General features: G+C 42.8%; 1 protein-coding gene across 6 annotated transcripts in view; it reads right to left on the reverse strand.

Annotated features, from left to right (window-relative positions):
- Nucleotides 1–2,094: 2,094 nt before the first annotated feature.
- The window catches only part of ZNF76 (zinc finger protein 76), a 33,503-nt gene continuing 8,865 nt past the window's right edge, over nt 2,095–26,732 (reverse strand). For 3 of the 6 annotated variants that reach the window (XM_089514668.1, XM_089514671.1, XM_089514670.1), the window contains exons 5-12: nt 22,553–22,628; nt 21,859–21,984; nt 19,498–19,677; nt 18,903–19,133; nt 18,601–18,710; nt 9,319–9,471; nt 8,077–8,265; nt 2,095–4,833 (exon numbers count right to left, since the gene is read on the reverse strand). In XM_089514668.1, coding sequence (XP_089370794.1) covers nt 4,666–4,833; nt 8,077–8,265; nt 9,319–9,471; nt 18,601–18,710; nt 18,903–19,133; nt 19,498–19,677; nt 21,859–21,984; nt 22,553–22,628 — 1,233 coding nt within the window. In that variant the 3' untranslated portion in view covers nt 2,095–4,665. The remainder of the gene's footprint in view (nt 4,834–8,076; nt 8,266–9,318; nt 9,472–18,600; nt 18,711–18,902; nt 19,134–19,497; nt 19,678–21,858; nt 21,985–22,552; nt 22,629–26,732) is intronic. The other 3 variants (XM_089514669.1, XM_089514672.1, XM_089514673.1) reach the window with 3 other exon arrangements.

Below are 26,732 nucleotides of genomic sequence, written 5' to 3' on the forward strand. Positions count from 1 at the left end.
GGTTTCTCCTTTCCACTGTATAACAAACTCCTGGAGAACATGGTCACTTCCACCTAAGGATCCCACCACTTGCACTTCATTAACCAAGTCATCCTTGTTGGTTAGGATCAGATCTAAAATAGCTGATCCCCTTGTTGCCTCTTCCACCTTTTGGACCATGAAATTGTCTCCAAGGCAAGTGAGGAATTTACTAGACCTTGAGGATCTGGCTGAGTTTGACTTCCAACAAATATCAGGATAGTTGAAGTCACCCATCACTACTACATCTCTCCTTTCTGAGTGTGTGGTCATCTGTTCTAGAAAGGCATCATCCAATTCCTCCGTCTGACTTGGGGGTCTGTAGTAGACTCCCACCATAACATCCTTGTTGTTTCCCTGCCCTTTAATTTTTATCCAGATGCTCTCCACCTGGCTTCCAGGATTGATGTCCTGGATCTCTTCACTGGTGTAAATATCTCTGACATATAGTGCTATTCCTCCTCCTTTCCTGTTTGGCCCTTTTCTCTTGAAAAGGTTATACCCCCCTATTTCCACATTCCAATCATGAGACTCATCCCACCAGGTTTCAGTGATGCCTATTATATCATATTTGCTTTGTTGTACTAGGAGTTGAAGTTCATCTTGCTTATTTCCCATGCTCTGTGCATTAGTGTAGAGGCATCTAAGACCATGTGTTCCCTTTACTTGCTGCCTGTGCAAGTTCTTTTGCCTCCCATTGTTGGGTCCTTGCACTGTTTGTCTTGTTCCCTCTCTGTCAGTTTGACTATCTTCTCCAGCCTTTTTGCCTTCCAGAATACTGTCTCCCTCCCCCACATAACTCAGTTTAAAGCCCTCCTGATCAACCCATCCCTTGCCAGAAGTCCCTACTCATGGAACTGCAGCCCATGGTCCAAGAATCCAAATCATTCTTGGCGGCACCATCTACGGAGCCAGTTATTTACATCCGCTATTTTCTTCTCCCTTCCTGGACCATGCCCTTCGACTGGGAGAAGAGAGGAGATGACAACCTGTGCATCCACCTCTTTCAACTTCCTACCCAAAGCCTCATAATCCCTTATGATATTCTGAAGGCTATGCCTTGCAGTATCATTGGTTCCCACATGAACCAAAAAAAAGGGGTAATGGTCAATAGGCTTGACCAGTCTTGTCAGCCTCTCTGTCACATAACGGATCTTTGCCCCAGGGAGACAGCACACCTCCCGAGACATCTTGTCAGGCCCACAAACCACTGGTTCAGTGCCTCTCAGCAAAGAGTCCCCGATGACCACTACACGCCTCCTCCGAGGCTTAGCAGCGGCCGTTCCCTTTGGTGGAGCTCTCTGGGTCCCCTGCTCTGTCCCTGAGGTCTGTCCCTGCTGTTGTTCCTCATCATCCTTGATAGTAGAGAGAGATTGAAATCGATTCTGTAGCTGTAAGCTTACAGAATGTTCCCTGGTTTCCCTACTTCTGTGTGTGACCTTCCTCCAACTATCTACTTCTGTTGTATGTGAAGTGACCTCCTCTTCCCCAGCAACTTCCTCTGTGTGTTTCCTGTCCAGGACCATCTGGTCCATTCTGGTCAGGAAAACCTCTTCCTCCCTATGATGCTGAAGTGTAGCTACCTGGGCCTCCAGCTGCTGTACTTTCTCTTCTAAGAGGGCTACCAACTTGCACTTGGGGCAGGTAAAGTTCCCCATATCCCTAGGCAAGAAGACAAACATCCCACAGGTGTTGCAGGTGACTGCAGCAGGGCCTTCAGTGTCCATATTGAGAAGTCTTAAGGAAACTTTGAACAAAACTGTGGGTTTCCCCTGTTAAACACAAGTGTAAAGACCCCCTGATGGCTTGGCCTTTGTCCCCAAACTCTGTCCTTGAGTTCAATTCACTGGCCTTATAGTTATGTAGACTAGCTCCTTTCAGAGCAAGTCTCTGACTCACTTCCTCTGAGCAGAAGTACCCACAAGCCCCTTAAGGAAAAGGGAAAAGAAAATGTGGAAAATTAAAGAGACCCCTCTAACAATGTTCCCAGGCCAGCTTCTCCTATGTACTCCAAATCCTCCTTGACTATATAACTATTTTTTAAAAATAAAAATAAACAATTTGCACGCCGTTAGGTCAAATGATGTAAAAGAGATTTTAAAGTTTTATTTTCATCAATAGAGAGTCCTTTTAAGAAACCTCATTTGTTGTTGTTGTTTTACTGTAATGATGTGTGCAAGTTTTATTCTGAATTCACTATTCCATCCCAATCCTATGCATGCTAAGCAGCATGCACCACCAGGTTCAATCACACTTACTTCTAGGATCAAGCACAGAGTCCCATCCTAGGTACTGTTAAACATAAAACATACTAGGAAAAAAATAAGTGATTTTAACTCTTTATCAGACTCCAGGTTTAGTCAATTATTTACACCAGCAAAAACTTTCTGCCTTTAGACAAGTGAATTCAAGAAATAATCACAGAAACATTGTACACTGTAATGTAAAAAAACAAAACAAAAGGTTAAGTCAGTATCCTGGAAACAACTGATATCAAGTTGAGCAGGGACAGAATATGTTGTTGTGTATCACTGATCAAAAGTTGTGGATTCTCTGATGTCCCTTGGAAAGTTACCAAAGTTCCAAGAATGTCTTGGAACTAGGAAATTAAGCATAGCTTTAATACATAAATGGGTGTGAAGTTTCACTTTCATTAAATATAAACTCAAAGAGGAGCCAGCTCAGCTATAAACCTGAGGGCTTTCAATAAACCCTTTTTTCTGTAATGATGAGATTAGAGGTTAGATTATTAGAGATTGTCTTCAACCCCATACATTTACTTGTAAGAATGTTCACTGCCTTTGAGTTTTAAATATATCACAAATGTATCCTCCCTTTCCCCCAAAATGCAGGGTTCTCATCTGCAAAATATACTAATGTAGTTCACAGGTTTTGGGGGGGGTGTTTGAATTTGTCTCCATAACAGTATTTTTCCAGCTCTTTGCTGCTGGCCATGAACTGGTGAAACAGTGCTGACAAAACTGTGCCTGTTCATTTTCTGCCTTGCTATCTCCATCACTGGTTAAGGTCACTGGGTTCTGTCCTCCTAGCCTACCACTCTCAGGTTATGACTACTGCTTTCTGTTCCAGAAATTGCCAGCTGCATTGGTGCTTTAAAGGGAAAATGTTTCATGAGAATACTGATCTGACAAACCAACATGTTTTATCTCTTGGAAAGACTCTGGCTCAGGGCCATTTTCCCCCTCCCAAGTCATAGCAATCTATTTTTAAAAAATCTAATTCTAATTTCACAAGGATCTGTCACAAGTGACACAATATTTTCTATAAAGCAGAGAGAGAGAGAGAGAGAGAGAGAGAGAGAGAGTGTTCAAATGTGTTCAGAAACCTGGGCAACATTACAGGTTACAGAGTAAAAATATAGGGTATAAGACAATACAATAGCATGAGTTGCACTAGAAACTAATGTGCAAAATAAACAAGGTCATGTTAATTTAAGATTCAATATGCTGCCAATGTTCACCAAGTAGAACACCAAATTTACAGGCTCAGGATGTTCTCCAATGTATCCTGTTCTTCAAATCTAAGTCGCTGCCTCTTGCACCTGGTTCTGCCTAGTGAATCCTGGGGGCTCTTGTTAAAACCAAAGAACAGTCAGGAAACCTGAAGCCTGCCTGTACCTGTTCTGTGTGAACTACAAGCAATCCAAGGCATAAATAATTCTGACAGAAGAAATATTTCATTTGTAATCCATTCTTTGTTGCTGAGAGGCCAACAGGACTACACCTACCGATAAAGAGATCAGTATTAGATGCTTAATTGAATTGTGGTTATATAACTACACAGCTTTTGTGGGTACATTCCAGTTCTTTTAACAATGGGTTCAAAGCTGCTGCTGAGAAAATTAAAAAATAACAACATGTTTCACAGTTTAATTAAACAGACATTGCAAGCTTCCATTAGGTTTTACAGAGAGAGAAAAAGCAACAAATAAAATGTTATAAAAAGCCCTTTGATTTTCTTTCAACTTCTCTACTTAGTGTTGGCTTCAGTTTATTCTACTACAGCTAAAGTGTGGAAGTGATCTTTTTGAGGGAGGAAAATGAATGAAATTATCACTACACAAATATATGTTCTTACCCCGTGCTCTGCATTTTGGAACTGCCAATGGTGAGTCCTGCTTTATGGCTTCTACCCTGACCCTTCTGACTGGGAGAGCAGAAAGCACACAGTCAGCTGTGACCCCTTCCAAGACCATCTACAGCTAGAATATATGTTCAAATGCTAAACACCACGAAGTAATAAAGTAGTTCCACTGTGAAAGTTCTATGCAAGACCATCATTTCTGTAGGCTTTCCCTTTCAAACAGACAGTGACTTTTAGGTGCTCATTCCAGTAACACTAAGCACAAATTAGAAAGGTCCAAAATATTGATGGATTCTCTATCCAAAAGTTAAGGAGTAGTTTTCGTAAAGTGGCCATAAAATATATTGTAGTGCTTGCAGAAAGGCTATTTAAAAATTAAGTATCATCGAACAACCCATGTATATGGTCCATCATCTTTGCTAGTCCATTATCTACCCCTCGTGCTAGATAGAGGGCAACAATTACTAAGAATCCTCTTGAGGTCTAGATGGCTATCACACAACACTTGGGTTTTGAAGAGGAAGTTCTGTAGATATGAGTTGTCTATCCAGATGATGTCGTTCCTTCAGAGCACTCCACTCCCTGATCTTCTGCTGGTGTAAGATGCCCACATCCACTTACTGATGTTGCCGCCTTAACCTTTTCATGCTCCTGTTGAATAGTTGCAGTTGCTATGCCTATGGTGTCCTCCAGGCTGTGTTGTTTTTTTAGCTGGAAGGAGAAAAAGACAAGAGTTTTTACAAGACAGATGAAACGTTACTGCTTTGAGACAGATAAATTATCCAAGTAGAAATACCTTAAGAACAGTAATCTCTTTGATCCTGTCCCTTTCAACAGAATAATATTACTTCCCCCCCCATAACGTTCATAGAAAGTAAAATGACATTTGTCATCACAGCTCCTTATAATAATCCTAAAAACATCTATTATGGTTATCATGGAGACCTATTTATAAAGCTCTGATGACAATTTGGTGGGGCCCAGTCATCCACTCCAGAGTTGCTACATTAAGAAAAAAATTGCAAAAAAAAAGTTCCCCCAAACACTCTAAAGTTAAAAATAACGATTGCAAAGTTAGCAATTGTTGCTTTGTTTGTACAATTATTTTCAACAGACAATGGCTGCTGTCTATGCAAATTTTATATTTGGGAGATGGCTATGATGAAGCAAAAGTGGCTGAAGGAGGAAATGAAGACATATGTGGGAAATGAAATAACTGCATGATGCAAAGAGAAGAGTCAATGTAGAAGGGTACACATAAGGAAACCAAGTTATCTATGGATATATAAATAAAATAAATAAAATAAAATTTTTATTTATATCCTGCCCTTCTAAAAATCAGGGCGGCTTACAACATGAGTTAAAATGCAATCAATATACACATCAAGACAAAAGTTAAAATACAATACAATAATCATACAAAAAATAACCAACAAAAGCCCCATAGCCCAACCTCTTGGCCACGGAAGAGGAGGGAGGCCCACAGGATTTTATATAGCATTCTTAATATTACTACTTTGTATGTACTTTCCAGAAATAGCTACTATCTATTGCCCTGCATAGATAATATATTTCTTTGAGAAACCCAAATTATCATAGGAAAAAGTATTGTACTTTTTGTGGTCCTTGCAGTTCCCAAATATTCTAAGTAATTATTCACAATAAAACCGTTTCTCTGGACCAGCTATTGGAATGGTACAGTACTCCAGACATGGTAACCTGTAGCTCTCATCACCTCTAGCCAGCACAGCCCATGACAAGGAATGCTGGGAGATGCAGTTCAACCAGGCACCTGGTTTTTCAGGAATCTGCACAATTCCCATCTCTGCTCTGGACCTAGCTGTTGGTGGTGGCGATGGTGGAAGCATAACACTCTGATATCTCAAAGTAAATTAACTGCACATAAAATGGGGAAAATTAACACCACCGTTGTAAAAAGAAATGGGTGTAGGCTGTCTGGGGTGGTGGGCTACCAAGTGGATTTCACTTCCTTTCACTCAGTCTTCAAAATACAGGCATATCTCAGTTAACAAAACCTCTGACAAAGAAACCTTTTTTGCAATTTTTTTTCACCTCAGCAGCCTCCTCTTTTTTTCTTGTCAAAAGTCTACCTAAAAAATTTCTTTGCTAGATGGCAGTTTTGGCATTGGGAGGATGGTGGAAAAGGCCTACAGAAACACATTGTCAGTATGTGGTCTCAACAGCATGTCTGTAGTAAAAAAAAATGCAATAATACCTGAGCTGGGAAAGAATGGTACTGTATTCTATTAACTAATCCTACTGTAGCTGTGTGTGGTTGCCTAGAAGAGGCAAGGTAATCAACAGGTGTCTCTAGAATTCCTTAATGAACACATATGCACAGCAAAACAGTAAAAAGAGGAAAGCCAATAAGCTTGCCTTATCTACCCCCAAGGATGATTTTAAAAGAATAGGTATATAAGTTTGGTCACAAATATAGAAATGATATGAAAAGTGGAAGCTGATGAAAGAAAAATATATTCCTGAATTCATTTTGGAAGAAACTTTGAAATAGTCTCTAGAAGGTTCAACATGTTTCTGTTTACTTATGCAAGGCCTACCTTATCTGGTTGTTTCATTTCACATGGGTAAATTATTAGTTTTAGATAAAAGGTTTGTTAAAACATATGGAACTGCCCTTTTTTGTGGCACAGGAATGCATTCCTATTTGTTCCATGTTATTTCTGTCTTTGGCGGGATACAAACCGCCGCTTTGCGGCGCTTCCCCGCCGCCGCCATTTGCTCCGCGCGGGAGCTGCAGCAGCCAAACCGCGCGGCTCCCGCGCGAAGCAAAAAAGAAGCTCCTTTGGAGCTTCTTTTGGAGTCGCGTTTGCGACGTAGCGAGGCGCCAGGGGCGCACTCACTACGTCACAAAGGACGCGACACGTCTGGACGCTATGCGTCCAGTACGTAAAGATGGCGGCGCCCATGTGGAAGGGGCGCCGCCATCTTGTACGTATAGGATACGTACTAGGGTTAGGGGGGTGCGGAAGCACCGCCCCTTCCTAACCCTAGTACGTATCCTATACGTACTATATGGTGGTTTGTATCCCGCCTTTGTCTTTCAGAAATAATGTGCAGGAAGACATCTACTTTGTTAACTGAGGTATATCTATATTTGGCTCAAAACTGTATTTGGATTACGGCTTCTCCCACTCCCGCAACAGTATCCCTTTTGTTTGTCTTTCAGGAGTCTGCCAGGATATCTGCTCAAACATTTGTTCAATGCTTTATATTTTTATTTTTAAAAATAATGCTGCGTGTGACTGAAATACAGGCAGAACCCTGGACAAAAACAACTGTAGACCGGTCTCGTTTTTGCCATTTCTAAGCAAGATGATCAAGAGAGCAGTCACCATTCAGCTCCAAGCAGTCTTGGAGGAAACTGATTATCTATATCCATTTCAAAGCGAATTTAGGAAAGGATACAGAGTTGAGACTGCCATGGTAACCTTAGTCTGGGCACTGACAGGGGAAGTGTGAACGCGTTGGTGCTCTTGGACCTCTCAGTGGCCTTCGATACTATCAGCCATGGTATCCTTCTGGAACGCTTGGGAGATCTGGGAATTGGGGCCACTGCACTGCAGTGGTTCCATTCCTATCTCTCAGGCAGGTTCCAAATGGTGATACTGGGAGAGTTTCTCTTCTGAAAGAGAGTTAAGATCTAGCGTCCCTCAGGGCACCATCCTGTCTCCCATGCTTTTCAACATTTAGATGAAGCTGCTGGGTGAGATCATCCAGAGACATGGGGTGGGGTGTTATCAGTATGCTTATGACACCCAAATATGTTTCTCTATGTCTCGGACTGCTGCAGTGACTAAGGATGGCATCTCTCCTCTGAATGACCGTCTTAATGCAGTGATGAACTGGATGAGGGAAAACAGACTCAAGCTGAATCCAGATAAGACGGAGGTACTTGTTATAGGGACCCCTAACCCGGGAATGGAGATATGTCCACCAGTGCTGGATGGGGTCACACTTCCCCTGAAGGACTGTGTTCGCAGCTTGGGGGTGCTCCTGGACTCGTCTCTCCAGTTGACAGCTCAGATTGATGTGAAGGTCAGGAGTGCCTGTTATCAGTTTCGGCTGAGATGCCAGCTGCCCCCCTTCCTGGAGCTCGGTGACCTAGAAACAGTAGTACATGCACTGGTAACCTCTCAACTTGACTTCTGCAACACGCTCTACATGGGGCTACCCTTGCGCCAAGTTCAGTAACTTGAATTGGTGCAAAATATGGCAGCCAGGTTGGTCGTAGGTACATATAGAACCGACCACATAACACCTGTTCGGAAATCTCTTCACTGGCTGCCAATTAGTTTCCAGGCAAGGTACAAGGTGTTGGTTATAACCTTTAAAGCCCTACATGGCCTGGGTCCAGACTACTTGCGGGAGTGCCTTCCTCCACCTAATCCACCCGCACACTTGGGTCCTTTGAGAAGAATCTGTTGCAACCTAAGAAGACCAGACTGGCTGTAGTGACCCAGAGGACCTTTTCATCTGCCACTCCTAGGCTATGGAACAACCTGCCAGACGAAAGCCGTCACATCACCACTCTAGAAGCCTTTTAAAAAGGCAATTAAGACAGATCTCTTTCAGCAGGCCTTTCCAGATTAGACCTTCCACACTGCCTCCTCCTCACTGACATCATTGGCCCCGTTTCCACACACCCCCCCCCCGAAGAAGATACTTGTCTTGCCTCAATTCTATCCGCAATTTTAGCTAATCTGTATTTGATATTTTTAATTTACCTTGTTGTTTAATTTCTATTTTACTGCTTTCCGGCTAATGTTTTTATGATTGTGGGGAGGGTTGGGTTATGGAATTGTTTATAATTGTGAATTTTATTTTTATGTATTTTATTGCTATACTTATGTTATAATCCACCTTAATTACTATGGGAAAAGGCAGACTATAAATAATAATAATACCAACAACAACAACTATTATTATTATTATTATTATTCACATAAAGTACCTGAACTGCAATGTGAGTGCTATTAGCCATTGCTGGCACTGCCAGCTGCTGTTCATGGACAGATCTTATAGCAGAACCTTCTGATAGTATTGTTCTAGAAATGATTATTGCTATCTAAAAATTTTTAGATCAGTGTAATAGTTAAATTCCAATAATCACTTCCTCAGACTATGTTCAAATAAGATTTTAAAATATATCTGTACCGTATGCATCTCAGTCCCACTCTTGCTAACCATAGTCCCAGCATTTGCATCAGTTATTGAAGTCTTTTCCTTGGGTGGTAATATTGTGCCAGTGTGTGTTACTATGGTAATCTGACTGGTGGGGGTCTGCAAGTCTTCATGAGGCAACCTGACCTAAAAAGGACAGATGAAACAGACAAATAGGAGAAAACATAGGCTATATTACATATTATAGAAAATGAATGCCGCTTCATGGGCTAGGAATGCATTTCAGTTCTGATGGAACAGAAGAGTTTGTCCATACTGTAATGAAATATTCATCATGCATGTCTGAATGGAGTAACATCACAGATGTACAGTCGGCTCTTCCTATCCACAGGCTTGCCATCCAAATTGAAGCACGCACCTGCACCAATGCAATCACACACACATCGCCTCATCACTGAGAACAGGACTTGAGGTCCTACAGAATTTGCCATCCACTGCAGAGGGGTACAGAACAAAACCCCCATGGATATGAAGGACTGGCTGCAGCTGATGAAAGTCTTCTCACCTCAACCATGATGCTTTTTGCAATTGAGCTTTACACTTTCACAGCTGGCAGCCACCTTGTATGTTGATGCATGAACCAAGACCACAGCAAGGGAGACTAAGGGGAATTACACTTAGAGCCTTCAATGATTCACAAATATGGCAGAAGGACCTCGTGCTTTATGTTCCCCTAAAGAACTGGAATTCTGAGTGATTAAATCAGAGTGCACAAGTGTGAGTCTCCCTCAACAGCCTTTTAAATTTGGTTGGGGGGCAACCAAATTTGGCTGAAAGAGCTCTCCGCCCACCCCATGTGGCTCCTTCAAACACTATGATTCTATGTCCTCTAGGGGCCATAAGAGCAATTCACCACATCTGTAGGTACTGAACTGCTTTAGGCTGTGGTTATTTTTCCTTCCCAAGTGGAAGTGACTTCTGGTCATTTCAAAACTGGGAAGAAGTCCTTGCCTTGAACTAAAAAAGGCTGGAGAGGGTGTTCAAAATGAGACAAAACTGGCCCCCATTCCCTTACAGAGCACAAGAAAGCTTATCTATTAAAAAAATACAAAAAGATTAGACATGAGGGTGTGGGACGAGCTGTACTGGCCTTCTGGGTCTTTCAAGATTTGTATGCCTCACTAACTGCCATGGTTCAATGCTATGGAGTCCTGGGATTTGTAGTTCATTGTAGCACCTACGTTCTTTCTAACAGAGAAGGATAAATATCTCACAAAACCACCCATCCCAGAATTTCATAGCATTGAGTTGTGGCAGTTAAAGTGATGTCAAACTGTATTATTCTGCAGGGCAAATGCAGCCTTAGCCATGACAGTTTGACATCGCTTTAACTACCACAACACAATGCTCTGAAATTCTGGGATGGGAGGTTTTGTGAGATATTTATCCTTCTCTGTTAGAAAGAGCTCAGGTGCTACAATGAACTACAAATCCCAGGACTCCATAGCATTGAACCATGGCAGTTAAAGCAATGACCAGCTGCATTAATTCTGGCTAAGAATTAAGGCTAAGACTTTGTTTCATGGAGAATCCATCCAAGTGGTATTTCTCAGTTCACTACTAACAAGCCAGTAAAATGTGGGCTAGACAAGGTAACTGTTACATGGATTTGTAGTTGATTGACTGGCCGAACCCAAAAGATGCTCAATAATGGCTTCTTTTCATCTTGGAGAGAGGTGACCAGTGGGGTCTCACAGGGTTCTGTCCTTGGCCCACTGCTATTCAACATCTTTATCAATGACTTGGATGACAGAATTGGGGGCATACTTATCAAATTTGCAGATGACACCAAATTATGAGGAATAGTTAACACCCCAGAGGACAGGATCAAAGTTCAAAATGACCTGAATAGACTTGAAAGCTGGGCCAAAGCTAACAAAATGAAATTGAACATGGAGAAATGTAAGGTACTGCACCTAGGACGGAAAAATGAAATGCACCAATATAGGATGGGGGACACCTGGCTGAATGAGGCTACACGTGAAAAGGATCTAGGAGTCCAAGTAGACCACAAGTTGAACATGAGTCAACAGTGTGACGCAGCAGCTAAAAAGGCCAATGCGATTTTAGGCTGCATCAATAAAAGTATAATGTCTAGATCAAGGGAAGTAATAGTGCCACTCTATTCTGCTTTGGTCAGACCCCACCTGGAATATTGTGTCCAGTTCTGGGCACCACAATTCAAAAAGGACATTGAGAAACTAGAGCGTGTCCAAAGGAGGGTGACTAAAATGGTGAAGGGACTGGCAACCATGCCCTATGAGGAAAGACTCAGGGATCTGGGGATGTTTAGCCTAGAGAAGAGAAAGTTAAGAGGTGATATGATAGCCCTGTTTAAATATTTGAAGGGACTCTGCCTTGGGGTCTGTTGTTTTATAGCAGGCTGTTAGCCACACCCAGGAGGACAAAAGGAGTTTCTTACAGCCAGGCAGATACTTCACTGGTGAAGACTCTGTTCTTTCTCCCAGAAAAATATACAAGTTCCCCCCAAAAGTATTTATATGCTATCTTGGTAGATTTAACTTCAGCCTTTGACAGAATAAACAGGCAGAGGTTGTGGCATAATTTCTGGAGGTTGGGAATGGATAGACGCTTGCTGATCTTAATTAAGAATTTATACTCATATACTAGTATCCAAGTAAGAGTAAGTAAAACAGGACAATTATCAGAAGAGGCTAAAACTTCCAAGGGTGTGAGACAAGGCTGTCTGCTTGCCCCATTTTTGTTTAATATCTATGCAAATAATATAATTGCTCAACTGGTCAGTAACTCTAATTTTCCTGTGTCTTTGGGAAATCAGAAAATTAATATTCTGCTATATGCAGATGATATGGTCCTTTTGGCACAAAATTTAATAGGTATGAGAAGATTACTGAAAACTTTTGGGGAAGTATATAACAAAGCACCACTCTGTGTGAACTATAAAAAAACAAAGGCTATGGTCTTTGGCAAACATCCACCCAAACATAAATGGATACTGAATGAGTTTCACCTGGAACAGGTCAAGCAATCTAACTACTTAGGGGTTTGCTTTTCCGAAAATGACTCATGGAATAGCCACTTGACAGCGGTAAATTTGAAGGCACAGCGATCTATCCAAACTGTCTTAAAATTTGCTAGAGTCAAAGGTGGAAATGCAATTGTGCCAACTGTAAGGGTTGTGGCAAATGTCATATCACAGATTATATATGGAACAGAGGTATGGGGAAATATTAAGACAAATAAATTAGAGGTTTTACAAAATAAAATTTTAATAACAATATTAGGCCTTCCATCAGGAGTACCAGTCAGCTATATGCGAGTACAAGTCAGATTAATGTCTATATCTTATCACCTCTTATATGCATCATTTCTTTATTTTGTAAAACTGAATTATTCAGTCAATGAATTAGTAACTCGCACTGTAAATGAACAAAGAGGTTCTATCTATAAAAATTCATGGCTATCAGATTGTGAGGCAAATTTGAAGAAATTTGGCCTGGACCCTATAATTCTAAAATCTGGTGATATACAGCATAGTAGGAAACTCATCAAAGAAAGGATGAAAGAGCATTATGCTCTGTGGGATATTAATGTCATTAGAGCTTCAAAGTTCTCTTCTAGTTTCTCTTTTCTAAAAGTATGTTTTGGAGAGGAAAAATATTTATCAGAAATAACTCAACCTCTTCTTCATAGGGCTTTTATAGCCCTACGATTCCAGACAAAGAAAACCAACTACATTGAAGGGAAATATAAAAAGATTCCCAAGGAGCAGCGTACTTGTATTTGTGGAAGTGGGGATATTGAAAACACCATACACTATATGCTACATTGTAAAATATATGAAACCCCAAGAGATAAGTTTCTGAAGAGAAGTTTAGAACTTGTCACTAACTAAAATGACTTGGAGAAAATCACTTACTTGTTAGCTAATACAGTCAGCCCTCCTTATACGCGGATTTGCCATGCGCAGATTTGTGCATACGCGCATGGCAAATCCGGAAGTTGTCCCCAATGGTGGCGCATGTGCACGCGCGCCGCCATTGGGGACAACTTCCCTCCCTCCACTCTCGTCCCCCCAACTCTTTCCTTCCTTCCCTCCTTACTTACCTTTCCTCCCCGGTGCCTCGTCACTGCTGCCGCCGCCGCCGCCACCTCAGCCGTAGCAGGGGGAAGGCCGGGTGGGGGTTTTGGAGGCAAAGAAGCCTCCAGCCTGCCACCCGGCCCTTCTGCGGCGGCAGAGGACCAGCGGCAGAGGCCTCTTCAGCCTCCTCTTCGCCGCCGCCACCACTGCCGCCAGCACCTCTGTGCAAGGGCCGGGTGGTGCGCTGGAGCCTCTTGGCCTCCAGTCCGCCACTCGGCCCCTGCATCGAGGTGCTGGTGCCGGCAGCGGAGAGGAGGCTGAAGAGGCCCCAGGCGCTCCTCCTCCTCCTCCTCTCCGCCGCCATTGCCGGGGGAAAGGCCGGATGCTGCTCCTGGAGGCCTCCAGGAGCAGCACCCGGCCTTTCCCCCGGCAGCGGTGGTGGCGGAGAGGAGGCCTCTGGCACTGATCCTCCAGCGCCAGAGGCCTCCTCTCCGCCGCTACATCCAGGGGAAAGGCCGGGTGCTGCTCCTGGGAAGTTGTCCCCAATGGCCATTGGGGACAACAGGACTTGAGCATACACGGATTTTGGTATACGCGGGGGGGTCCGGAACGGATCCCCCGTGTATACCAAGGACCGACTGTACAACTAAGTCCGTTATGTTAAACACTGCTAGATTTGCTGTGAAAGCAGCTAAACATAGATTAGACTTTGAGGATAAAGGCCTGCATGGGAATCTGCAGTAAACAGATTATAGTACTGTAATTTGAATAGAGTATGGAAAATTGTGATGTTTTTGTATGAAACATTTTTTGTAATTTTAGTGTAACCATATTGCTCTATATGTTATAGAGCTAATTGACTGTGGAAGTTTAAAGAGTTTTAATTATTTTTGTAATTTCATAGCTATAACATGTATTTGGTTGTCATGAATAAACCATTCTGTATTTGAAGAGATGTTATATTGAGGAGGGAGCAAGCTTGTTTTCTGCTGCTCCAGAGAACAGGACCCGGAACAATGGATGCCAGCTCCAGGAAAAGAGATTCCACCCCATCATTAGGAGGAACCTCCTGAAAGTAAGGGCTGTTCAACAGTGGAACACTCTTTCTCGGAGTGTAGTGGAGTCTCCTTCCTTGGAGGTATTTAAACTGAGGCTGGATGGCGATTGGCCGGGGATGCTTTGATTGTGATTTCCTGCATGGCAGGGGGTTGGACTGGATGGCCCTTGTAGTCTCCTCTAACTCTATGATTCTATAAGCAGGAACTCTATTGTCATCAATAATCAGATATGATACTGGAGCGAGAAAATGGCGGTCACGTGGCGTTTGTTCTCCTCATGGCGACGGAAGTAAAGGCAAGAAAGACCTGTGCTGCCTGGAAACAAAGACCTCTCCTGCTGGTCCCAGAATTCCCCACAGGAAGTAAAGGCAAGAAAGACCTGTGCTGCCTGGAAAGACCTTCCTGCTTGCATTGGACTTTTCCACAGGAAGTAAGAGGAAGTAAGACTTTCTGCTCCCTCAGGCCCACCTCCTGCTTGCATTGGACTCTTCCTCAGAAGGCCTGAGCTCGCAATAGCCTCAAATTGCTTTAACACCTCAGAAAGGGAGCCAGCTACACCTCTTTCTTTTTTCTTTCCTGTCTCTGCCATTGTCACACCTTCTCCTGTTGATCACTGGGTAGTGAATCCCATCCTTCCCATGGCTCCACACATTTCTCCTAACCTGATCCCCATTCAGCCTCTTCCTGTCTCCCTGCTTCCATTTCTCTGTTCTCTCTGGAACTGTCGCTCTGCTGCCCCTAAAGCAGCAGCAATTCATGAACTTTTTCTCTCTAAATCCTTTAATCTCCTCGCTCTCACAGAAACCTGGCTCCCAGCCCATGATACCTCCACTGCCCTTTTTCTTGGTGGTCTCTCCTTCACCCACACAAGCCGCCCTGAAGGTCGAGGAGGAGGGGTTGGTATCTTGCTAACTCCTGCCAGTTTCAAGTTCTATCTTTTCCCCCCAGCTATCATTTCTCTACTTTTGAGTTTCATCCTATTATACTCTTTTCTCCTTTACAGCTCTGGGTTGCAGTTATCTATCGCCCTCCTGGTTCTGCCACCCAGTTCCTCTCAGACTTTGAATCATGGCTGACATTCTTTCTTTCAGATTCAGTCCCCACTTTGATCCTAGGTGACTTTAGTTCTTGCTGTAAATTGTGCCATTTCTGACTACCTGGCACTTGACTTTCCACTGTCTGACCATCACTTAATCTCCTTTGCTCTCACTTATACTCCACCTCCTCGTCACACTGTTCAATGCTATTTTTGTGATCTTCGGTCTGTTAACTCTAACCATCTTGGTCAGACCCTGGATTCTTCTCTCTCTTCCCTAAAACTTGGGGATTCTGCTGACTCAGCAATGTCTTTATTTAATTCCACTCTTTCCTCGACTCTTGACTGCTTTGCCCCTGTCTCTGTAGGCACTTCTTCCTCTAAGACTAGGCTTCAGTCCTGGCTTACCCCCATCATCAAATTTCTCCGGTCCTGCTCTAGAACGGCCGAACGTCTTTGGAGAAAGTCCAAACAATGGGCTGATTTTATTCATTACAAATTTATTCTTTCTTCTTTCTCATGCGCCCTCTCTATGGCAAAACAGAATTATTACAAATCATTGATCTCTGCCAATGAGAGGCACGCGCAGCATTTGTTCTCCACTTTCAACACTTTGCTTAAACCTCCCTCTCCTCCCGTCTCTTCATCATTCTCTCCCAATGACTTCGCTAATTACTTCATCTCAAAGATTACCACTATTCGCTCTGAGATAGTCCCTCCCGATTCTTCTTCTGCTCATAATCTTCTTTCGCCCTCGCCTAAAAAGAATTCTGTGTTTCCTCCTGCTTCTTTGGATGAACTCGCTACACTTCTGAACTCTTGCAAACCTGCAACCTGTCCTCTTGATCCAATTCCTACTCATCTTCTAATTTCTATAGCTCCTTCTTTTCTGCCCTCTCTTCTCCATATCTTCAATCTCTCTCTCTCTCTCTACTGGCTCCTTCCCGTCGGACTTCAAACATGCTCTCATTTCCCCAATTCTGAAAAAAAACCTCCTCTTGACCCCTCCTCTTTGTCTAGCTATCGTCCAATTTCTCTTCTTCCCTTTCTTTCTAAAGTTTTGGAACGGGTTGTTTATTCTCGCTGTCTTGAGGTTCTTGAAGCCAATTCCATTCTCGATCCCCTTCAGTCTGGTTTCCGCCCAAGGCATTCTACACAGACAGCTCTCACTAAGATCTCAAATGACCTTTTACAGGCCAAGGCTAATGGCCTTTATTCTCATCCTTCTTGATTTGTCTGCAGCCTTTGACACCGTTGATCACTGTCTTCTAGTTGATATACTTTCTGACCTTGGGTTCTCAAACTCTGTTCTCGACTGGTTTAGATCTTATTTGTCAGACAGATCGTTTGCAGTGGTCACAGGTGGTCAGACTTTGTCCTCTGTTCCCTTATCTGTTGGAGTTCCTCAGAGCTCTGTTCTGGGTCCCCTTCTGTTTTCTCTCTACACACTGTCCTTAGGTAAACTCATTAGCTCTTTTGGTTTTTCCTACCATCTGTACGCCGATGACACCCAGTTGTATCTTTCTACCCCCCGACCTTTCTCGAAGATTTGAACAGCAAGTTTCGTCTTGTCTCACAGCTGTCTCGCAGTGGATGCGCCATCGGCGTTTGAAGGTCAACATGTCCAAGACGGAGCTTCTTGTCTTTCCTCCTAAGTCCACCCTTCAACATTCCTTTTCTGTCTCTGTGGACAACATTTCTATTCAACCAGTCCAGCAAGCCCGTAGTCTTGGTTTTATCTTTCATTCTTCTCTGTCGTGTAACCCTCAGATCCAGACCACAGCCAAGGCTTGTAGATTCTTTTTATACAACATTGCCAAAATCCGACCGTATTTCTCCGCCTCTACTACCAAGATTCTGGTCCATGCCCTAGTGGTCTCACAACTTGATTACTGTAACATCCTCCTGGCTGGACTTCCGCTTCCGTCCTTTAATTTCTGTCCAGCATTCAGCTGCACGCATTATCACATCCGCCCACCGCTCTGACCACATCTCTCCTGTGTTGGCATCCCTTCACTGGCTCCCACTTCCTTTCCGCATTCAGTATAAGCTCCTGCTGTCGACGTTTAAAGCCCTCCATGGGCTGGCCCCTCCTTACTTATCAGTCCTTATTTCTCCTTACCTTCCTACTAGGGCCCTCCATTCTGGTAGTCAAGGTCTGCTGTCCCAGCCCAGGATTTCCTCTGCCCCATCTCAGATTCGCCCCTTTTCACTCGCTGCCCCTCACTCCTGGAACCTTCTTCCCCCGCGAGCAAGAGCCATCACTTCTTTAACCAACTTCAAAATGGAGTTGAAGACCATCCTGTTCAGAGAAGCGTTCCCAGGCATTGCATAATTGTCACTTGCTATTTGATGTTCTTTGTTGCCAGTTTTATTGAATCATTTCCTGTATTGCTATGTATTTTATATGTATTATCCTACTAGAGAGGCGGGCTAGCTCCAACAGGCTTCCCTGGAAGAAGATTAACCGCCAAGCCCTCCCTCCAGTCCATCTCCCCTGATCCAGGCCTCGGAGGTAGAGAAGAACTGCTGGCCCTCATCCTCTTCCCCACCACCACTCCCTTCTCCTTTTGTGTCGTGTCTTTTTAGATTGTAAGCCTCAGGGCAGGGAACCGTCCAATTAAAAAGATTGTATGTACAGCGCTGTGTAAATTTACAGCACTTTATAAGTAAAGGTTAATAATAATAATAATAATAATAATAATAATAATAATAATAATAATCTGTTCTAAGAGGAAGGCTCATTCATTCAAACTAATTTGACTAGAACACAGATCTGGATCAAAAGAAGACTGAAGACTTCAGCAATTATCTAGCACACATGAACATTTCCCAGAAAGCAACAAACCCAAGTTCTAATTCGTCACAGTATTATGATTGTAAGATGGACCATTAACTAAGCATATAAGATGAGGGCTAAAATTATGTATTTAAGTATTGTAGTCAGATATCTTGGTACAAATACTTACGGCAAGGGCATATCAGGGTAAAGAGTACTAACAGAATAATCTGATCTGACCTACGTAACAAAGCCTCAAGATGTTTACCTCTCTATGAATTTCATCTCATTAAAACATCACTACCATTTCCCTTCTTACCTGCTCTGCTTCATCCTGAGAAACAAGAGACATACAGTCTTCCTCTTCCTCTTTCACAGAAACAATACAATGGTGTTTCAGCTGAGGCAAATCCTTTTCAGCTGTGGCAACTGGGAAATCAAGGAAAAGAAATTCAGTTGAAAGATTACATTAAATGGTCTTGGTTTCTGTGAGTGTCTAAAAGATAAGACAGGCACATGAAAATGAAAACAATGAAAATATTAAGCACTTGGAAGGGCAGGATTTTATGACAAGTTGGGAAGTGACAAGAATTAACTGGCCCAAATCAAGTTCCTACTGACCTTCTAGCTGCTGTTCATAGAGAGCCAGTTCGCTCTCCTCTGTGGCCTCCAGCTCCCCATGTGTGGTGCGCATATGTGTGGCCAATGTAGAGGTCTGACGATAGGTTTTTCCACAGGTGTTGCAGGTGTATGGCTTGCAGTGAGTGTGAACCACGTGGTGTTTATAGAGGCTAGAATACTCTGTGAAGCATTTTCCACAGCCAGGCACCAGGCACGCATATGGTTTCTCTCCTAGAACAGAGTAACATCCCAAAAAAAAAAATTTGTTTCACTTTTTGTAGATTGCAGCCCACCTTCATGCTATTATATCCTAATTACTGGGGAGTAAATCCTCATTAAATACAGTGAGGGGTACTTCTAAGTAAATACGAACAAGATGGTAATGTAAGAGCAGTTAGAAAGAACATATTCAAAACCAACCTAAATGACCATATTTTACTGCTTAAACACAACTTTTGTTTTTGTCTAGCCCCCTTACAGATGGGGGCTAATTAAGGTGACGAGCTCAGTGCCGTTCTTTCTATATTGATTCCTGAAATTCCAAGTTTCAGCACTGTTCACAATAAGGGCAAGCAAATAAGATACCACAGTTTACCCGTATGGATTCTCATGTGGTTCTTGTAGTTGGTGGTACTAGTGAATCCTCTTCCACAATTGGGTTCTGGGCACATATATGGTCGTTCACCAGTGTGTGTCCGGATGTGGACTTTCCGTATATTAGAGGTGGTAAAACAGCGGCCACAACCTTCAAAAGGGCATCTGAACGGCTTCTCACCTACAGCAGAGGAAAAGACAAAAGGCTTCCTTATTAAACTACAAAAAGCATTTATTAATTTCTTCCAAAAAAATCACACTAGCTTGTGTGAAGGCTGCTACACTGCCACTCTGGAATAATAATCGGTGCAATCTTCTGTCTGTTATAGCTTTTATAGTACACTGTGTTGCTGACTATGGAACCATCTAGGAGCTGCAAGGCAGCTGGAACCAGAACAAACCCACTCACCTATTCATAACTGCATATACTCTCACATTCCCACACCCACCCTTGCCTTGCCTAGAGCCTATCTCCTCCAACAAACTACTGTCTATTTCCACCCCTATCCCACAGAATTTATTGGCAAGGGAGACACAAACTTGCCTGAAGGGTTGGGAGGAGGTTAAAGCCAAACCCTGACTTTAGCAATCCTAATCTAAATGGATGTTTCTTGCTACTTCTAAGAGCAGCAAGAAAACAGTGATTTTGATCCCTACTGCCCAGTTGATAAGCTGATCAGCTGGAAAGCATCTAATGAAGTAGTCCCAGTCTACAAAAGCTTATGATACAAGTCTATTTCTCTCAGTCTCAAAGGTGCTACAAGATCACTATGCATACTGATATGGACTGACACAGCTATATCTTTGAATATATATGTGTGTGTGTGTGTGTGTGTGTATTATCTTGGTGTAATTTTCATGCATTTTCTAAGTAGATGCTAAAGTACAAGGAAGTTCATACTGAAAATTCTATCTTGGAGAAAAAGGCTACATTTCAGTACTTGCATATTTTAAAGCCATTTAGTAACATTTATATTTAATTGGTGATGGAAATTGTACAGTCCTTCAGATATTTTCAAACTGCAACTCCCAACATCCACACCCAAAGGTTCTGCTGGCTACAGCTACTAGGAATTGCAGTTTAGCAAAATCTAGAAGGCTGAACAAATATCATATATAATGTAATGTAATGTTACGTGACCTATTAATTTTTTAACTTAAGGTCATTTTTGATTGGTGGTCAGGGAAACCAATAAAAGTTGATCAGAAGTAATCAAGGAAAGGGGATATTACATTTTTATGGCAATCCTGAACTATTGCTTTTTAAAACATAATGTGATGGCCTATACATTGTTCGGTTTTTGAAGTGATGAGTCCTGTTCGCTCATTACTATAAGATGTTACTTTGGAAAAGCATTTGCAAATTATTGGGGAAGAGGGGTGATCTGGGCCCAATTCATCAACATTTTAAAAAATTAAAACCTTAGACTGCAGGTTTAAAAGGTAACTTAATGTCAGCATATTCCATTATGACAATCCAAAACAAAATGTAATAAATAAAAACAGTTCCTTTTCCAAACCAACAAGCAGTAAGTTACTTTTTAAAAAGTAATGATCCAAGCTCCGATGTTCAGAGATGCACGAACACTTTCCCACATGAGCACACTCTCCTTCCTTTCTTATAAACTTGCTTAGTATCTATAAGGAGGAGTTCCTAGGAGGAATCAGAGTCTAATGATGTAGCTGAGGAAAGCATTCTCGCTCCACATGCTGCTTCCAGAATTCCCATCTTGTGGTAACATGGCTAGGCATTAATAAGTAAATTAATAGGAGCAATACTTGGAGGTGACCTGATGGAGGAACAGTAATTTGGAGAAATATTAAAGAAAAAAATACATAGTCTCAACAGCATCCTGCCTATAAACTGTCACTGGCCACAAGACCAGAGATTATTCAAAAACTAGTGCAAAAGAAAATAAAGCACAACTCTTAGTGATTAGGAATGGCCAGCTACTCATCTCCGTTAACAAGTCCAAGTCTCTCTGAGTCTCCTTGCATGAATCCTTCTACCATTGTTCCTAGATGCCTGTTCCGCAGCTTTCCCTCTTTTTTTGTGCTATATACCTGCCTTTGCCAAAATTCTAAATTATACTGAAATTCAAGTACTGTAGGAAATGGACTGTATTCCATGAAAGCAATAATTAAATTAATGGGCCACAAGACTGTGTTTTTTTCATGCAGCAGACCAAAATATGCATCTTTCTGGTAATGGCACTCTTTGGAATAAAACCTGACTGTTAAACAAGTATGCAATTTTGTCTTTTTGTTGTTGTTTAATATTTGGTCTTGATTTTTTTTTCCTGTTTAGACTTCAGTTCCTACCAAGACAAGAATTAAAATAACTAGCCTGAAAAAAACATACCAGTGTGTGTACGAACATGTTTTTGCAGGTCTCCAGAAGTCTTGAAGGCTTTTGTGCAAAAATCTTCAGGGCATTTATATGGCTTCTCACCTGTGTGTGTTCTCACATGACTTTTCAGGCTATATCCTATAAGGGATAAGTTGCACAGCATTAGTAACTATCTCAAGGAGATGCATGTAGAACAACATATATAGGCCTGTTACAGACAGGCCAAAATAAAGCTGCTTTGAGTCACTTTGGATGTATGATATTTCAATGATACATGAGTCCTAAGAGTCAGGAAGCTGCACCAAAGCTGCACTCCAGTCCTTAGGACTGGAGCGTGGCTTTGGTGCGGCTTTTGGACTCTTAGGACGCATGCATCATTGAAATACCATACCTCCAAAGTGACTCGAAGCAGCTTTATTTTGGCCTGTCTGTAACAGGCCATACTTATACAAAAAATGTAAGTAATCAATTTGTATAGGTTACTGTAAAACAGGTAACTTGGAATGCAAGAATATTTGGGTTACCAGAAACTATACTTTTAGCTTGCTTTTAGATACACTTCATCAATATTCCAAGTTCAAAACTTCTTTAGTTACTTCAAGTAAAGTCTCCACATTCTCAGATCTATAACTGTCCACTACAGCAATATACTGTTTCATAACTCAGATTTTATGGTGTGTCACTGGAAGTGACCTGCAAACATTACCTGTTGAAAAGGCTTTTCCACAGCTTGGGAAGTTACATCTGTAAGGACAATCAGCTCTATGAACACGTGCATGCACCTGTTCAGAAACAAGAAATTCAAAGCTTAGGAGAGTGGAAGTTATGCAATGGGAACTCCCAATATGAAATCTAAGGATGAAGGGAGAAGTTGCCTCCCCTACCCCATGGTTGTTACTGCACTGTTTAGGATATGTTGTCCCTAATACTCTTTGGATATGATGCCTTCTTGCAGAATTGTATTGGTGAATCACCACTTATGCCTTTAAGGGCATTGAGGAGAAAATAGGCAGATTGGAACCTTGGCACTAGCCAATGGGAGCTAAACCAGGAAAAGGTGGGAGCTGCTCCCAAGATTGAGTATATAAGAGGGAGGAGCAGGTTTGAAAGTTGTTGATATTTAGTGTGCCCTGAGGACTGAAGAGCCATTGAGGCTAGGTTAGGCTGCTGTGAGGGTAATTAGAAAGGGTTTTAGGTACTCAAGAAAGGTATGAAGAGTGTCCTTAATTAAATTGTTGTAGTGTCCTGCGGAACGGAGACATAGTGTTTGGTGACTAGTGAAGTCACAGGTAACCAGAAGGGTTATACAATACAAAAGTTTAATCAAGGTTCTGTGAGAGGTCTGTAAGGGGACATATATAAAGCTATAAAGAAACAATTACAAAGACAAGCTAAAGAAACTAATGTAAATAATGTGTAACTCTAAAATATTTATATACCGTATCCATTGTGAACATCATCCACTAAAAGAGATACTGTATTCAGCCTGATGTGAAAATAAATTTCTTTCTGGAGTGATTTCAGAAGTACATTAAAAATGCTTGCCGAAAACTTTCAAGGAAACATTCAAAATCATCACCATCCTTGTAAAGGGGGTACTGCCGAGGCCGCCCCTCATCTCATACAGGTGTAGGCTGAGATTGCAGCCGTTCAGCCAGCAGCTTGTTCTGGTCACTTATCTGGTGTTGCAGCTCAGACAACATCTTGTGCTGCATGTCACTGAACATTGTCATCATCTGGGCCCACATGTCCATGGATATGGATGTTAGGCCAAGGGATGGAAATTTGGTGCTTCCTTCCTCTTCCAAGGTCAGCTGAGTGGCTATGTTCCATGGCAGTGACTTTGCCACAGCGCAGAAGCATATACTAACTGCCTAACTGTATTGCAGACCCGCAAAAGAACCAATGAAAAAACAAACACAATAGCTTGTGTTAAATGAATGTGTGTGCAGAACAAGCTGCAGTACCTGTAAGGGCAGAAATGAGAAGGAAAGGACAGAAGAAACTAGCTTCCCTTTCTGCATTTGTTCAACTCCACCACCAGGTGTTAGTCACTAGTCCTCTGTGTGGCTGGAGAGGAAAGGACAAAAAACCTTCTCACTTGTAAAACATTTCACTGACCCCCCCCCTTTCTCAGACCCTCCCCCCTCTAGCCAGAGAGAAAGAGTAAACACAATGCCAAGCAGGAAATGCCACCTTTGGTTGCCCCTGGCCAGCCAGGCAAGCAGAACAAAGGCACCTTTCCTCTGCTCTGGCCAGAGACAAGAGAGCTATTTGTTGCCCTTAGCAACCCCTTTTGGCTCCCTTCTTCCAAGCCTCTGGGGGGAAAAATCACTGGTGACTTCAAAACTTCTTTGTCCCAGCTAGGAAAAAGAAAACACCTTTTTGAAGGAATGTGGCCACAACTGACCAAATCACAGCTTCCCAGCCCCTGGCTCTGACAATTGCTCCTGAACCTCCTCTTGTTGGCTCTCAGCCCAAAAGAAAAACCCCCTGCAAAAGCAGACAGCCCAGCTTTAGGTAAAAAGGGGTGCTGTGGGCAAAGACCTGTCTCCCTTCCTCTTCTAACAGCAAACAGCCAAAAAGCACACACAGGGCAAATAAGGAGCCAACCCTTGTGGATGGCTCAAAATTTTCCAGTCCACAAGATTCAGGACCCTTTTCCCCCTCAAGGAGAAATGGAAAGGGAAAATCCATACAGGCAAGAGAGACAGAGACCCCAGCTTCCGTACCTGGGAACACCCAGTACCTCCTCCTCTCCTTTAGGAGTCAGAGGAAAAAGAATCAAAACCTGCTATCCGCTTCAAAGGAGTCCACCCCCCTTTCTCAAAAAGGACACTGAGAAACTGGAGCGTGTCCAGAGGAGGGCGACTAAAATGGTGAAAGGTCTGGAAACCTTGCCCTATGAGGAACGACTCAGGGAGCTGGGGATGTTTAGCCTGGAGAAGAGAAGGTTAAGAGGTGATATGATAGCCCTGTTTAAATATTTGAAAGGATGTCATATTGAGGAGGGAGCAAGCTTGTTTTCTGCTGCTCCAGAGAACGGGACCCGGAACAATGGATGCAAGCGACAGGAAAAGAGATTCCACCTCAACATTAGGAAGAACTTCCTGACAGTAAGGGCTGTTCGACAGTGGAACACACTCCCTCGGAGTGTAGTGGAGTCTCCTTCCATTAAGCAGAGGCTAGATTGCCATCTGCTGGGGATGCTTTGATTTGGATTTCCTGCATGGCAAGGGGTTGGACTGGATGGCCCGTGCAGTCTCTTCCAACTCTATGATTCTATGTTTCTCTCCTACAACATCAAATCCACTCAGGGAAATAGAAAATAATTTCCCTTTCAGGAAAACAAAGCCCTCACCGGCTTCTCAGAGGTTCCCAAGCTAAAAGGACAGATCCAACATTGCAACTTTTCCATCCACAGGCTCCCTTCCCACCACTATGCAGGTAAAAGAGACTGTTAGAGAGACACAGAAAGAACCCACTATTTTTCTTAAGAGTATCTAGCCAAAACTGTAACTCCCAAGTCCATAAAAATACCGCTACCCTCTTCTTGGCACTTAATCCCAGCAGCACCCTCTTCTTGGCACTTAATCCCAGCAGATTCCTTCAATTTCCCCTAGAGTCTCCTGGGTCTCTGTTCCTACTCCCTGCTGAGCTGAAGGAGACCCCTTGAGATCCCCTAGTCAAGCTGACATCACACACACTGGGACTTGCTAAGGACTTATAGTTTCCTTCCCTTGCTAACCTAAGCAAGCACCAATTGAGCTAAGGCACATGCATAGGAATACAGAGACAGCATATACTTTTTTAAAAAGTATTTATTCTAACTGGACAGTACAGAGCAGCCTAGACACTTTAGATAACACATTTTATAAGCTACTCACACAGCGATGGGATCTGCAGTCCTTGATGGGTTTTCGATGTGGTCTTCCTTTTTTTCCTACTGCCTTCCCCATTGCCTAGCTCAGACTGCATCCCTTAAGCCTGCCCTCTTGGCACAGGCCCAACAGCTGGGCTTTCAAACAAGGAAGACTCACAAGGCCACAGAAGGAAAAGACAGGCCACATGGCCCCAGAGGCTTTTTAAAAACAACTGTTCCTGCTCAAGTGATTGGCCAATTGGGCCTTAGGTCAGGTATGATGTAAATTCTCATTAGCATGTACCTTCCCCCAGCTTAACCCTTTGCTGTCTGAGAGAAGTCCTCAAGTGACTGGTGAGCCCAGTCATTAGAGCTACCAACATTGAGAAAAGTCTTTTAGGTTTGGGACACATTAGTTGGTGGGTGTGTGGCTGTCAAAGAATAGTTGGTGCCAAGCCTTGGGGGGGGGGGGGGGAATTTGAAACCCAGAGTGCTGGCATCTAAAGAGTTATAGTGCTGGAGACACTTAAGGGAGTCCCAGGTTCAAGTCTCACAGTGAAGAATTGGTGGGACAGTGGCCATCATCTTCACATAATTAGTGGCAGTGGTGGGATCAGGTCTTCTGTTCTCTTTCACCAAGCTTTCCCCCCTGAAGAGTGAAGCCCAACATGATTGTTGACAACGATATTCTGCCTTGCCCCTGGATGCAGATGTTTGATGGATTGTTGTATTGATTGATGGAGTATTGATGTAATATTTTTATGCTTTTATAAGAGTGTCATATGCATCTGATTTTAGTAGTCTGTAACCCCGCTTCGATCCATTGGGAGAGGCGGGGAAACACAAATAAATTATTATTATTATTATTATTATTATTATTATTATTATTATTCTAGATATTCTTGGACTGCAACTGCCAGCTTGCCTTACTACTGGCTGTACTAGCTAGGGATGGAAGGGCCACACTTAACTTACACTCCCCCCAGTGGCATCACCTGACTTAGTGACACCCAGTGGGGGAGGC

This window comes from Sceloporus occidentalis, unplaced genomic scaffold (assembly GCF_023333645.1).
Source record: "Sceloporus occidentalis isolate IW3139 unplaced genomic scaffold, rSceOcc1.0.p SCAF_3, whole genome shotgun sequence".
NCBI classification, from domain to species: domain Eukaryota; kingdom Metazoa; phylum Chordata; class Lepidosauria; order Squamata; family Phrynosomatidae; genus Sceloporus; species Sceloporus occidentalis.